At 57.4% G+C, this 13616-nt stretch overlaps 1 protein-coding gene across 1 annotated transcript; it reads right to left on the bottom strand.

The window, feature by feature from the left end:
• Positions 1 to 1251: 1251 nt before the first annotated feature.
• Positions 1252 to 8910, bottom strand: Cel (carboxyl ester lipase). The gene is made up of 11 exons (XM_078048544.1): positions 8823 to 8910; positions 6771 to 6921; positions 6565 to 6687; positions 6143 to 6340; positions 5509 to 5639; positions 5279 to 5386; positions 5015 to 5132; positions 3708 to 3894; positions 3340 to 3543; positions 2696 to 2893; positions 1252 to 2423 (listed from the first exon to the last, which is right to left on the bottom strand). Exons 1-11 carry the CDS (start codon positions 8886 to 8888, stop codon positions 1361 to 1363), a joined length of 2547 nt encoding a protein of 848 aa, XP_077904670.1. The 5' UTR covers positions 8889 to 8910; the 3' UTR covers positions 1252 to 1360.
• Positions 8911 to 13616: the final 4706 nt, after the last annotated feature.

The raw sequence follows: 13616 nt of genomic DNA, 5'->3' as shown, positions 1-13616 counted from the left end.
AGGGGAGGACTTGGATCACTCAGCGGGACGGGAACACACACGGGACACCAGTGCCCACTGGGCAGAGATGAGGAGGCCCACGGGAGTCCTGGGCACCTTTATGCCCCAGCAGCCTCCAAGGGCAGGTGGTCCAGCCACACCCAGGAACGGAGGGCCCCCCAGGCCACAGCGCCACAGCAAGGACGAACCCCAGAACATTGTGATGGCCTTGAAGAAACATCTGGAATAGGCGGACTCATGGGGACAGAAAGCAGAGTGGAAGTTCCAGGCCGTGGGAGTGGGGAACGGGTGAGCTCATGGTCAGTGGCCACAGAGCTTCTATTGGGGCTGATGAAGAATTTTGGAACCAGTAGTGTGATGGTTGCTAACCGTGTGGGTGGATTAAAGCCACATAACCCTTCTCCCGAATAGAACTTTTGTGGCTTGGTGTGCGGTGTGCACTTCAGTCCTCTGGAGTGAGGTAGGAGGATTGATGGAGCCCTTGTATTTGAGACCAGGCTGAGCAATGCAGTGAGATGCCAGCTCAAAAAGTGATAATAATAATAACAACCGCACTTGCAAGGACCACCGTTCCTGACCCATGCGGCTGCCCTCCTACAGTGCAGGACGAAGCAGGACATTTGACACTTGTCTTGCTGGCTTTCTCTGATCACCAAATAGGAACTTGTGGAATTCAGCACCAGGTAGGGGAAGTGGCACAGTCGGGCTTACAAGGTGGCGAGGAAGTCCCCCAGGAAGAGGACCAGCCCGTGGCGAGGGACTTGCCTCCTCGGTCCCTCAGTCCCATGACAATCCTCTGGAATCCTTGCTCCAGACCCCCAAACTCCTGTCCCTGCTGTTTTGTGTTTGGGGAGAATGGCAACGTGCCGCTTAAGGCCACAGTGGCCTTCCACGCACCCTGCCACCCACAAGTCAGTCCCAGCACCCGCCACCCCGTGCACCACTGATTGGACCCAAAGGGCCCCAGACAGTTGGGCCCTCTGCCAGGTGCCTTCAGGGCTTACCCTGGCTGGGGCTCCCGGGATGCTGAGAGCTGGTTTACCAGGACTGGGTGCCGATTCCTGCCTGCAAAAGACCCCCATACTCCACCCCGCCCCTGTCCCTTCTCTAAAATGAAGATCAGACTTTAAACATTCTGCAGCCTGGCACCTGACCCAGATGACCTATAGCATTAGACCAAATGCCTGTTGCTATTAAGGACGACTGACAGCCCCTCCTCCCTTTAATCTTGAAGCAAAGACAGACACCAGACAAAAGCGATGCTGTTTTATTCAAAAGAGCTCAAGAGAGGAGGTGGACCCTGGGGTCCCACCCTTGTGGCCTCATGGGGCTGAGGCTCCTGAAACACAGAAGAAAGGAGTCAGTGACTACAGGAATCTGAGCCCCCTCGGGATTGTCCACGGGAGGTGCTGCTACAGTCTGGGGTCATCCACGGGAGCTGGGGGCCCTGGGACTGGTCCACAGGGGGTACTGGGAGGGCCAGGGAGTCGTTGGCGGGTGGGAATAGGGGGGGACGGGAGTCGTTGGCGGGTGGGAATAGGGGGGGACGGGAGTCGTTGGCGGGTGGGAATAGGGGGGGACGGGAGTCGTTGGCGGGTGGGAATAGGGGGGGATGGGAGTCGTTGGCGGGTGGGAATAGGGGGGGACGGGAGTCGTTGGCGGGTGGGAATAGGGGGGGACGGGAGTCGTTGGTGGGTGGGAGTGGGGGGGCCAGGGAGTCGTTGGCGGGTGGGAATAAGGGGGGACGGGAGTCGTTGGTGGGTGGGAATAAGGGGGGACTGGAGTCGTTGGCGGGTGGGAATAGGGGGGGACGGGAGTCGTTGGCGGGTGGGAATAGGGGGGGACGGGAGTCGTTGGCGGGTGGGAATAGGGGGGGACGGGAGTCGTTGGCGGGTGGGAATAGGGGGGGACGGGAGTCGTTGGCGGGTGGGAATAGGGGGGGACGGGAGTCGTTGGCGGGTGGGAATAGGGGGGGACGGGAGTCGTTGGTGGGTGGGAGTGGGGGGGCCAGGGAGTCGTTGGCGGGTGGGAATAAGGGGGGACGGGAGTCGTTGGTGGGTGGGAATAAGGGGGGACTGGAGTCGTTGGTGGGTGGGAATAAGGGGGGACGGGAGTCGTTGGCAGGTGGGAGTGGGGGGGCCAGGGAGTCGTTGGCGGGGGGGAGTGGGGGGGCCAGGGAGTCGTTGGTGGGGGGGAGTGGGGGGGCCAGGGAGTCATTGGCAGGGGCCCCTGGGGTGGCCCCCTCACCCACCACTGTGGGCAGTGCCCGGTAGGTCTGCGTCCAGTACTGCAGGTAGTTGGCCCTCAGGTGCTGCTTCATGGAACTGCTGTCCAGCTTCTTGGTGATCTCCAGGTAGCTGCCGTCCTCCAGGGTGTAGGGGTACCAATGTGTGGGCACGGCCGAGTGGCCCATGTTGGGGTCCCTGCAGAGTGAGAAGAGGCTGGGCAGTCGGAGGGCTCCCGGGAGGCTGCAGGTCTGAGCCCCGGCAGCTCCATGTCCACACCCTGCATAGCCCTGGTCCTCTGAAGACCCATCTGTGGCCCAGCGTTGGCTGAGGTCCTGGGCTCTGTGGGCAGCTTTATCCTCAGGTACAGAAGGGGACACAGAGGCTCGGGCTAAATGACTTGCCCAAGTCTCCCCACTGGCAGGCAGGGGCAGTGGCAGGAGGTCTTGTTGGCTCCACCCACACCTTACCCGCTTCTGGCAAAGTTGGTCCAGTAGGCGATCATGGCCTTGGAGACAGTCCTGTCCTGGGGCCGGTAGCCCAGCGGGGTGGCAAAGGGCTTTCCAAAGACATACTGGAGGTCATCAGCGTGGTCGGCCCCCATCCATTTGGGGTAGACGGGCATCCGAGAGGGATGGGAAAACAGGTAGAAGTAGGTGTGGGCACTCCTGAGGGGTGGACAGACAGCCGGGTTGGAAGGGACACTTGGAAGTGGGCCCTGAGGGAGGCCAGTGGGGAGCAGAAAAGGAGCTGGGGAATTCCCACCCGAACCCATGAAAAAAGTGGGGTATTCACACCTGGAGAAGGAAGAGCCGCAGCCCAAATTCATGAATTCCACAGTTCGATCATGTTTATGCCTCACCTCTATAAGATATTTGAGGCGCCTTGCTCCTGTAATTTAGTATCAAGAAAGGGCTTTTTCCTCTCCACGTGAATTTGCACTTCTCTTTTGATTGGACAAGGTAAGGTATGTGTCCACATTTGTTTCCCTTTTTGCCTTGACTGATGAGAAGCTCACCGTATTTGTTTAGTCGGCAAAGAGGCCTCAGAAGTAAGGTGAAGCATCTTAGATGGCCCCTCCCCCCAGGAAGGCACCCACTTCCCAGAATCTCACTTGGCTTTGGCTCTGTGCTGTGCCAGGGCGATCTCTGTGGGCATCAGGAAAAGAATATCAGTCTCCAGGTCCACCACAGTCTTTTTCCTGGTCACCTGGGAGGGGTCCTGGGCCCAGGACTCAGTGTAGATGTCGAAGGTGGCCTGGGCACCCCTGAGCCCCTTGGTGACAGTGAGCCCGCTGACCAGCCTGTAGAAGTCCTCTCTGAAGGGAACAAGCAGGCACTGGACCGTCCACCTAGAACCACCCTCCCCTAGTACCACCCCAACCTGGCACCGACTTCCTGCACTCAACCGCCTGCTGAGCCTTTGCTAGCCTCCCCAGCTGTTCTCCAGCACGTGACCCCAGGGTCCTGTGCCCCTGCTCACTCTGTGATGTCCTGGTTGTTCTTGTTGATGGCCGGCAAGTCCACGCCTGCAAAGAGGTGGCCATCCATGTTGTTGGTGCCTGCTAAGAAGTCTGTGTCAGCAGCATTGGCGAACAGGTTGACGGGGTCATCAGGGATGAAGTCTCCATCGATGACCGGGATGAAGGCCAGATAGTGAAGCACGGGGTCTGGGTGGAGAGACAAGGGGCTCCTGGACCTCCCATCGGCCTTGTACAGCCTGAGTCTATCTCCTTCCTTCTCTGGTCTATCAGAGATTCTCAACCCTGGACCTGGACACTTTGGGACTGGATAACGCTTCGCTGTGGGACGTGCTGTCCTGTGCAGGGTGGGAGGTGGCACAGCATCCCTGGCCTCCACCGCTGGATGCCGTGACACCCCTCCAGCTGCGGCAATCAACATGTCTGCAAACCTTGCCACAGGGCCTCGTCCTCTCGCCCCAGGGGCAGGCACCCCTCTCCTCCCTCTCTTCTCACTCAGCCTGAATCAGGAACAAGCGAGAGCTGAGAGTGAGGGAGGAGGAGGTGCCCACTATGGGCTGGGTTCCGCCATGGGCAAGTCTGCAGCCTTCCAGAACCCCGACCAGCACCCAGAGAACCCGATAGCTGGTTCAGGGCAGGGCGAGGCCGTGGCTTTAGTTCCACTCCTTCAGATAGCTGTGTTGTTGGTAGAGAGCATGCTTAGCAAGCACAAGGCCCTGGGTTTATCCCCACACCCAAAACGGGGGGAAAAAGAGTCGGTTTGCATTTGAGCCCTCTGATTTTCTTTGGCTTTGGTTTTGCATTCGCAGTAGTTAAAGAGGCAAACGTAAGGCTTCCTTAGATTTGCTTTGGGAGAGAGAGCGGGACTCCAGCTGCCCAGCTGGCAAGCAGGGAAGTCCCTGCCAGGGCCTGCAGGGCCCAGCACTGTAGATGCTCAGCCAGTGTTTGCTGAATGAGCTGCGGGAGGAAGAGGGAGAGGGTGTGGAGCACGGGACGCTGGACCTGGGGACCTCTCTAAAATGTGCGTGAGTCCTTGCGCGTACGTGTTGTTGGGGGCATGGGGCCCATGTTATCAGCTTCTCAAAGGGGGCACCATGACTCACAGACAGTAGGAGACCCCTCCCTCCAGGAGCCCCTGAGGCCTGCAGGGGGTGCAGTGGGACACTGAGATGTCTAGGGACACAATCCAGTGAGTGACTGGCCTGGCCCCAGGCCCAGTGCCTTCCTCTCCTCTCCAGGAGCTTGGCCTTGCCCAGCAGTGGCCTCCCACGCCATAGGTCCCCGCTCTCCCCCAGCAGCACCCACTCACACTCCAGGTCTGCCAGGGGCACCTTGTAGGCCATGGTCAGGGCGTGGGGGTCGGTGATCTTCAGACACCTGGCCAGCCTGGCAGTGTCATCCAAGGGACAGCCCACTTTTTTGGCAACCTGGGGGCAGAATAAGGTAGGCGAGTGACCAGGTAGGGAGCAATCTGCGGGCAAGGATACGATCCAGGCGGAGGGTAGAAAGCAGGAGGGTGCCCGGGGGCTCTAGCAGAGCCCGAGCCTGCCATTCCCTGCCCTCCTCCACTTACCTTCTTGGCCCAGAAGAGTGGGTCTTTCTGGATGGCCCAGGGGCTCAGGGCCACACCGCTCTGGCTGATGGCTCGCCGGATAAGGCCCTTGTTGTAGGGGGAGAGGGTCTGCAATACGGAAGTCCTGTCACCCAGGCTCGTCCTGGCTGAGGACACCAGCTAGGGTACTCCAGGCGCCCCCTTGCCCCTCCAAACCCTGCAGAAAGCCCTCCTCTTAGGGACCTGCCAACCTGCAGAGAGACGCTGGCACCTCCCGCTGATTCTCCAAAGATGGTGATGTTGTTGGGGTCCCCCCCAAAGGCAGCAATGTTCCTCTTCACCCAGGCGATGGCCATGTGCTGATCCCGAAGGCCATAGTTACCTGGGACAGGGTGAGGGGAGGAGTCTGTCCAGACCTGAGCTGGGGCTGGCAGGGGGCTGCCGGCACCCAGGGCTGGCTCAACAGGTGAAGCAACGCGGGAGGAGGGAGTTGTCCTCAGTGGCATTGAGATCCTGGGGCAGACGGGGCCCCTAGACACTTGATGAAGGGATGTGGAGCTTGGGACAGGGAAGGGCAGTAGTATGGCCAGGCCTGCTCATCTCCCCCATCCCTGCCACAGTCCCTCCTGTTGTCTGTCTGTCCTGTGGCTTCAGTGTCCACCCCTGACTCTGCCCCAGTGTGTCATTGGTCTCCCCGGGCTTCCCTGCCCCACTCCACTTGGCCTCTCGCAGCCTCCTGTCTCCCTACGTCACTCAGCTTACTTCCTGGCTCTGGGAGTGGGATTCGGGCCTTTCTGTGGGGTCTTTCTGGGGCCAAGGGGTGCTGAGGGCATCTTCCTCCTGGACTCAGAGCTCGCAGGACCCACCCCAGAGCCTCCCACAGACCTGGCAGGTTGGCGTCCCCCGTGCTGAGAAAGCCCAGGGGGCCGACGCGGTAGTTGAAGGTGACAACGATGACGTTCCCACGCGTGGCTATCTCCTGCCCGTCATACAGGTAGTTATTGAGGAAGTTGGCCCCGTGGCCAGCCCCCATGAGGAATGCGCCTCCGTAGATCCAGATCATCACCGGCAGGTCCCGGGAGACTGAGATGCAGGAATAGGCCAGGTGACTCAGATGCCACTGCAGCCCTCTCCTCAGCCAGTCCCTTGCCCTTGTGCAGCAGGCTCCTCCTCCCAGGCTGGGGACCAGAGGTGGGCGCCTCCCTCGCCACCTCTGTGTTGGTTTCCAGGGAGCTCAGCCCGCAGCCCCCAGACACGGCCGGGGCAGGGCTCTGATGTGGGGTTTCCTTGGGGGCCGAGAGGCAGACCTTGCTTCTTGCCCTGGGGCACCCAGATGTTGAGGTAGAGGCAGTCTTCATCCCCGTAGGTGTTGTCCTGGGTGATGGTGGCCTGCAGGCATCGCTTCTTGAAGTCCTTGGCCTTCAGGGTCCCTGCGGGCAGTGGGAGGGGCTGGCGTGAGGAGGGCAGCGCCCTCACCACCCACCCAGGCTGGCCCAGCACCCACGGTGCCCACCTTGCCAGCCAGGGTGACGCTGGGGATTCTCCAGGGTCTTGGCAGTGGCAAAGGGGATGCCCTTGAAGATGTCGACAGAGTCGCCACCCAGGAGGCTCAGCTTCTTGTTGACACCTTCCACGAAGCCTCCTTCGGTGTACACGGCACCCAGCTGAGTGAGAGGCGGCAAGGTCAGCAGACGGGGGCCTGGCTGGCCTGAATCCGGAGTGGCCAACCAAGAGGCACCAGGGGGCCAGAGGTCCCCAGAGACAGCATCAAAGGAGGCCCCAAGAAGGCAGGCCGCCGCTCCCCGCCCAGTGTGCCGGAGGGCCTGGCTTCCTGTCCCTTCACCCAGAGATCCAGAGTTGCCCCTCCGCCAGCGTGGACATGTGGGTTCTGGCCAAAGCTGAGACCCGGAGCCTCAGTTTCCTGATCTGTGAGACGGGACACCACAGAGCCTCCCCCAGGGCCAGCAGACCACCAGATGGTGGGAAGACCCACCAGGGAGCTCCCCATCCCACCCCAGCCAGCAGGACTGCTCCGGGGGTCCATCCTCACAGGGTCCTGGAGGTAGGGGCTCAGCTGCCTGCTGCCCCGGAGGAGCTGAGGCTCAGCGGCCTTCCTGCTTAAAGTCACCCTGCTGGCAAGTGGCTGCCCAGCCTGTGTCCTCTGGGCGCTGCCTCCTGTGGGCCCAGGTCCTGCAGAGCAGCTCCCCTTGTGAGGAGAGCGGTGGCAGCCCCAGCTCTCTGGCTCTCCTGAGCCAGGTCCTAGGTGGCAGGAAGCAGGCCTGCACCCCAGTCTGAAGCCTAAGCTGCCGGACCCCTGTCACACCAGGTGGGAGAGCGGGGCCGGCGGGGACTGTGGACCAGAGGGAGCCTCTTGACACTGCTGGGCACCCTGCCACCCTGGCAGGCCCCCCGACTTCCTCGTTCCATCCCCCCAAGCCACTGGGAGGAGACAGAGGGCCAAGCCAGCGCTCCAGGGAGGAGACAGTCCCTCTCAGAGGGGACTGTGAGTGGTTGAGACGGGTCTGAGGGCTTCAGGGTGGGGGCTTTGGGGTGTGGGGACCTGGAATAAGAGAAGTGGCAGTATAGGGAGCGATGACTGTCCGTGGGGGACCAGAGCAGTGGGAGGAACCCCAAAAACCCTCCCAAGAAAAATCATGACTTCCCCTCTGTGACAGAAGGGACCCAGTGCCAGGTCCCTGACTTCCAGGTTCCGGGGCAGGACCCGGGGGCAGAAGTAGGTAGAGAAGGGCCACCTGGAAGAAGGAGTCCGGGGGGCTGGGGGCAGGATGAGGGATGGACAGAGAACGGGGGGCGGGGGTGGCAGTGCGGTGAGGGCCTGGAGGCCCTGTGTGAGTCCTGCTGGGGACGGGGACTACGCCCTCTCTGACTTTGTGTGTCCCTTGGGGACTCCTTACTTGCTCCTCACGCCTCGGGAAGCCAGTTAAAGGGCAGATTTTGCAGATGCCCCAGAAGGCCGGTGCAGCCCTACCTCGGGAGGAGCCCTGCACATGGCCAGCTGGGCTCAGTGCCCCTGTGGGGGGCGGGGGGAGGCAAGACATGGAGGTGGCCCTGGGAGCCAGAGCCTGGCTTGAACTGCCCAGATTCGGATTCCTGCTGAGAACAGAAGTGGTGGCTGTGTGACGCTGGGCACTTGGCCTGTCTGCCCAGGGCCCTGCCTTCCCTTCCATGAGACAGGGAGGTGGGTATCAGCGGGGCTGCAGGTAGGATGGCCCGACTTGGCCAGTAACCTCCAAGGGCCCAGGCAACTGAACCTCAGACGGGCAGTGGACAGTCGTACCGATGCCCCCCACCAACAGTTGCTCGTGGTTTTTCTGAAGTCCAGCCTCACAGGGGCTCCGCCTCACGTGAGCGGGTTGGCAGGGAGGGCCTGGGCGGCCACAGCCCCGGGGCTGGTGGGCTCGCTGGGACTCTTGTTCCGGCTGTTTCTGCTGGGACTGCTCTGTCTGTCCTCCCTTCTACAGGCCCTGTCCCCACAGTTTCCTGATCTGGGTCAGCAAGGAGAGGGCCCCCGGGCGCCCGGCCCCTCTGCGGGGCTCTCGCTTACCTTTGCAGCGCTTGCCCCGGCCAAGCAGCAGGCGAGGCCCAGGACGACCAGCCCCAGGCGCCCCATGGTGAGTGTCTGTCTCCAGGTGGCCCTGCCTCCAGGTGGCCCTGCCTCCGCACCCTGGGTATTTATGGAACTGGAGCCAAGGTCAGTGCCTGCGCACATACTCTCAGGCAGTAGGGGCCATCTCTCAGGGCGGGCTGCTCCACGTGCCTGGCTGGTGCCCACAGTGCACCTGTGTAGGTTACTGCCTCCTGGGAGCAAAGGCAGGTGGCACCGTGGGGCTGCCCGGCCGGGCCTGGCCGAGTGCTGGGCGCCCTGTTCATTTGCCAGAAGGTGGTATTTCCTGCCGGCCTGCTCCCTAGCTCAGCCGCAGTAGATGGGGACTAGTGTGGGACTTCTAGGCAGAGGTTGCTGGGGCTACTGGGCACCAGCTGGCGGACCCTGGCTTGCTCAAGAAGCTCTTACTGGAGGCCCCTGGGTGCACAGCCTGGCTAGGGGCAGGGACCAGAATGACAGACAAAGAGCACTGGGAGGTGACAAGGGTCTCAGTGTGGATGGGGGCAGCACAGGAGGCATCTCTGAGGAAGGACTGGCCATGGAAATGGCCCATGCAAGGGTCCTGGGGCACACGAGCAGAGAGGCAGAGCCAGGGAGAGGGAAAGGCAGGCTTTGGGGAAGTTGACAACAGAGGAAGGGGTGGGTGGTGGTTATCTCCAAAGAGGCCCCTAGCTTTTCTGGGAATACATGTCACTCTGAAACCAGAAAAGGTTATCAAAGTGACAGGTAGCCATGAGCCAAGTCCCAAGAGGGTGCTTTTGAGGAGTTGCCTGCAACTGAGGTCACCTCGCACTGAAGACTTTGGGGCGCCCCACACACTGCACAGTCCTCTTCCACCGATGGTGGGGACCTTGGCTGGCCAGGAGCAGCCAGACCCGCCCAGGAGCTGTGCCTCTGGCTCTGACCACAGACCCCGCTGCCCCTCCGTGGCCAGAGGCCAGGCCTGGCAGGGATCTGCAGATCCACACCTGTGCGTCTGGTCTTTGTGATGCCAGGGGGCAGAGGCCAGAGAAAGGTGGGGAGGGCAGCAGGCATGAGCGGGGGCACTGGGAAGAAGGGCGGCGGGCAGGAGTGGAGAGGGAAACGCCCCTGGGCCTGGTTGTCTGCCCGCTGCGCCAATTCTGGGAAACAGGAAGTGCTCCTGAAGGGGGGACTTCGCTCCAGGATATTTCTGAGGTGTTGTTTCTAGAAGCTGAGGTGGAAGGAGGAGTGCAGAGGGTAGGCAGGCAGGAGGGAAGGAGGCCTCTTTGTTCATTTATTTATTTGTGGGTTTGGGGGTTGAACCCAGCTAGTTCTTTTTTTTTTTTTTCAGAGTAGAAATTAGAAGTTTATTAAAGGACAGCAGAAAAGACTTCTCCCAGAGGAAGAAGGGGACCCAAGAGGTGGAATCCCCCCAGCTAGTTCTTGCACTTGCAAGCACTCTACACTGAGCTATGTCCCCAGCCCCTACACTTTATTTTGAAACAGGGTCTTGTGAAATTGCCCAGGTTGGCCTCAACTCTGTGGTCCTCCTGCCTCAGCCTCCTTATTTCAGGGACGCAGGAGACAACAAGAGAGCAGGAAACAGTTTTATTTGGCTGCAGCCAGGTTCAGAGGGCACAGCTTTCACTGTAATCAATCAATCTCCTGAACCCCTAGTTCAGGTAATTTCAGAACTCTACACCCAGCATGTAAGGGGAGGGGCTCAGAAGTTCCCAGTCTGCAGAAAAAAAAGTTCTCACAAAAGCAGCTTTTTCTTTCACTGTTCTCGGCAAGTTAACCCTTCAAGGACCACACCTGAGAAGGGGAAGCTGCTTCTCCCCTGCCAGCTGTTACTATGGAGCCCACCTGGTAACTTCTCATATCTTAGAAAGGTAGACATCTCTGTGAAGCCCAGCTCAAGGCCAGAGGCCTTGTTAAAGGATTTGACTTTTTTTTTTTAAATCAAATTTTGCGTTTGCAAACACACTTTTACAAATTACGATACTGGATAAATGTTTATGGAAAACTAGGAAAGGGGTGGCCAGCACCTGGAGTGCTGATTTCTCCCAGGCCAGTGGCCAAGTAAAATAGAGCAAGAGGCCAAAATAGGAAGTTCACCTCCACTGAACTCTTGTTTTGTGGAGACTCTTTTGCTGATAGTACTGAACTCGATTATGATGAAGGTTTCTGGAGGAGCTTAGTTAAGATATTCTGTGAAGGCAGGGGTGCCACTACGTCTCGAGTAGCTGGGATTACAGGTAGGCACCCCCTCACCTGGCTCATATCAAATTTTTATAGCAATTATAGGTTCACAGCAAGTTTGAGCAGAAAGGATGGAGTTCCCATGACTGCTCGCCCCTACACATCTGTAGCCCTTTGCAGGATCCACACTCACTGGAGGGGGACATCTGTTACAATGAAGGAGCCCACACAGACACGTTGTCACACCAAGTCCAAGCGTACGGGATGGTTACTCTTGGCATTGGACATTTTTGGGGATTGGACAAATGTATGAGGCCGTGTCTCCATTATTATGGGATCATTCAGATTAGCAGCACTGCCTTAAAAACCCCATGTGCCCCCATCACCTCCGCAACCGCCCCCTTGGAGCACTGATCTGCGATCTTCTTGGTTTTGCCTTCCAGAATGTCAAGCAGTTGGAACTGGGCAGTGAGAGCCTTTTCAGAGTGGCTTTGCTCACTAGGTATGGAGCAGTTGGGTCCCTCCATGTCCTCCCTTGGGTGATCGTGCTTTTCCTTGTGGCCCTGGATGGTAACCGTCATCTGGATTGCCACCGTTTGTCTACCCACTCCCCTGCTCATGGATATATGGGTTGCCTTCAAGTTCAGGAAGTTATGAATAAAGCTGTTACAAATGCTCACGTGTAAGTTTTTGTGTGAACCTAAGTTTTCAGCTTCACGTAAAAACCAAGTGAGATTGCTGCATTTTTACAGAATCTGCCACACGCCTCTGGAAGAGCTGGACATTTTTATTCCCAGTTGTGATGACTAAGTGTGCTCACTGTTCCACATCCCCGCCTGCACTTGATGCTATCAAGTTGTGTGGATTCAGGCCATTCTTACAGCATGAAATGGCATGTCACTGTGGTTGATTGACACTTCCTTGGTGACATGACTGGGAGCATCCCTCAGATGATTGCTCATCCTCATCTTCTGTGGTGGTATCTGCTGAGTTCTGTCCCATGTTGTAACTGAGTTGTTTTCTTACTGCTGAGCTGCCGGCACTCTTGCATGTTTATTTACATAGATCTTTGGCTAACATTTTTTCCCAGTCTATGGCTTATTTTTTAATTCAGTGTTTCTTTCAAAGAACAGAATGTTTAATTTTAATTCATGCATCCTGGCTTTGGTGTTGCATTAAAAAGCCATGCCAACCCAGGACCACGTAGCTCTTTCCTGTTATCTTGTAGGTTGGTTTACACTTGGGTCTGGGATCATCGTGAATGAATTTTTCTGTGTCTAGATTCACTTTGCTGTATGTGGATGTCCAGTTAACAAAAAGGGTGGTCATTTATTTATTCACCAAGAACCCACATGGTCCTGCACAGAGTAGGTGATCCACAAAACCTAACAAAGAATGAATGAGCCTTTCCAGAAACACCCAGAAGAGACTAACATTGTCCATCCAAAAATAAACTCACCCCAGGGTTCCTGGCTATGCCAGTCAGACATGTCTATGAGCTGCGTCTGCCTTGGAGAATTGATACCTGTGTGAGGTCTGCTCCTTGGGCTGCCCTCAGCCTCAGCTGCTACTTGCCCTCTCTTGGGACATCGTCCCAGCTCTCATAAAAGGCCAGAATGGGAAAATCAGGCAAAACCAGAGGCAGTGGGGTTGCTCCCCACCAGCTGCACTATAGTAATTTGGATGACAAAATCTAATCAGACACTGGACTTGGAATTCCAAATCCTTGTTGGTGGCCCTATTAGGAAGCTCAAGGGCAGGCCGTGGAGAGCTGTTGACATTGGATCTGATGTATTTGTGGTGTGCATATTTTTCTGTGGATAGATTTCACAGCCACCCTCAGATGCTTGGAAGTTCTGTGACCTCCAAGAAAGCCAGGCTGAAAGTATCAAAGTGTTAAACTGTGGGTCTGGGGTTGTGGCTCAGCGGTAGAGTGCTCATCTAGCACAAGTGAGGACCTGGGTTCGATCCCACATACAAATAAATAAAATAAAAGTATTGTGTCCAACTACAACTAAAAAAAATGTTTACAAAAAGTGTTAAACTGGTATGGTTGACACAGTAGGAAACTAACTCGATTGATTTAAGAGCATATAGAACTTAGGGAAGTAATTTTTAACAAGTTTTGGGAGGGACTGGGAGAACTTTCTTCTGCGAGGGCAAATGTACATGTGCTGGTGTCATACAAAGCAGAGTCACAAACTGGACAACTTCTGCTGTGTGGCCTGGCTGAGGTTTGGCCTCTCTGGACCACACATGTCCCTACCAGTACTTTCCCTGAGGGAGTCCATGATGAGAAGTTCTGGGCCTAGCAAATATTAGGGCTGACAGTTCTTGGTGATTAGGTAGGAAACTTAAACCTTGTTTTACAGACAGAGGAAGATCAGTTCAAAGTTGCAGGAGACACAGGTATATCAGCAGGTGGCCCAAGGAGGATTCCTCTGACTTCAAACAACCTGGAAACAAAATTGTGTATCTGCAGCAGAACTCACTTGGAGGGAAAAAAGCAAAGCAATCTTACATAATCCTTAGCAGTCGTCTTACTTTAATCACATATTGCTTTATGTCGAG

Source organism: Ictidomys tridecemlineatus, chromosome 4 (assembly GCF_052094955.1).
Source record: "Ictidomys tridecemlineatus isolate mIctTri1 chromosome 4, mIctTri1.hap1, whole genome shotgun sequence".
Lineage (NCBI taxonomy): Eukaryota > Metazoa > Chordata > Mammalia > Rodentia > Sciuridae > Ictidomys > Ictidomys tridecemlineatus.
The sequence above is the reverse complement of the archived record's forward strand: the minus strand, read 5'-3'. Positions and strand labels throughout refer to the sequence as shown.

What these genes read in the sequence shown, in the direction of transcription:
- Cel (XM_078048544.1), bottom strand. Translation starts at nt 8,888, where the DNA reads ATGGGGCGCCTGGGGCTGGTCGTCCTGGGCCTCGCCTGCTGCTTGGCC. An exon ending in GCGTCACCCTGGCTGGCAAG is followed by an intron (nt 6,688 to 6,770) that starts GTGGGCACCGTG and finishes CACTGCCCGCAG; the next exon opens with GGACCCTGAAGGCCAAGGAC. An exon ending in GGGGGACGCCAACCTGCCAG is followed by an intron (nt 5,640 to 6,142) that starts GTCTGTGGGAGG and finishes ACCCTGTCCCAG; the next exon opens with GTAACTATGGCCTTCGGGAT.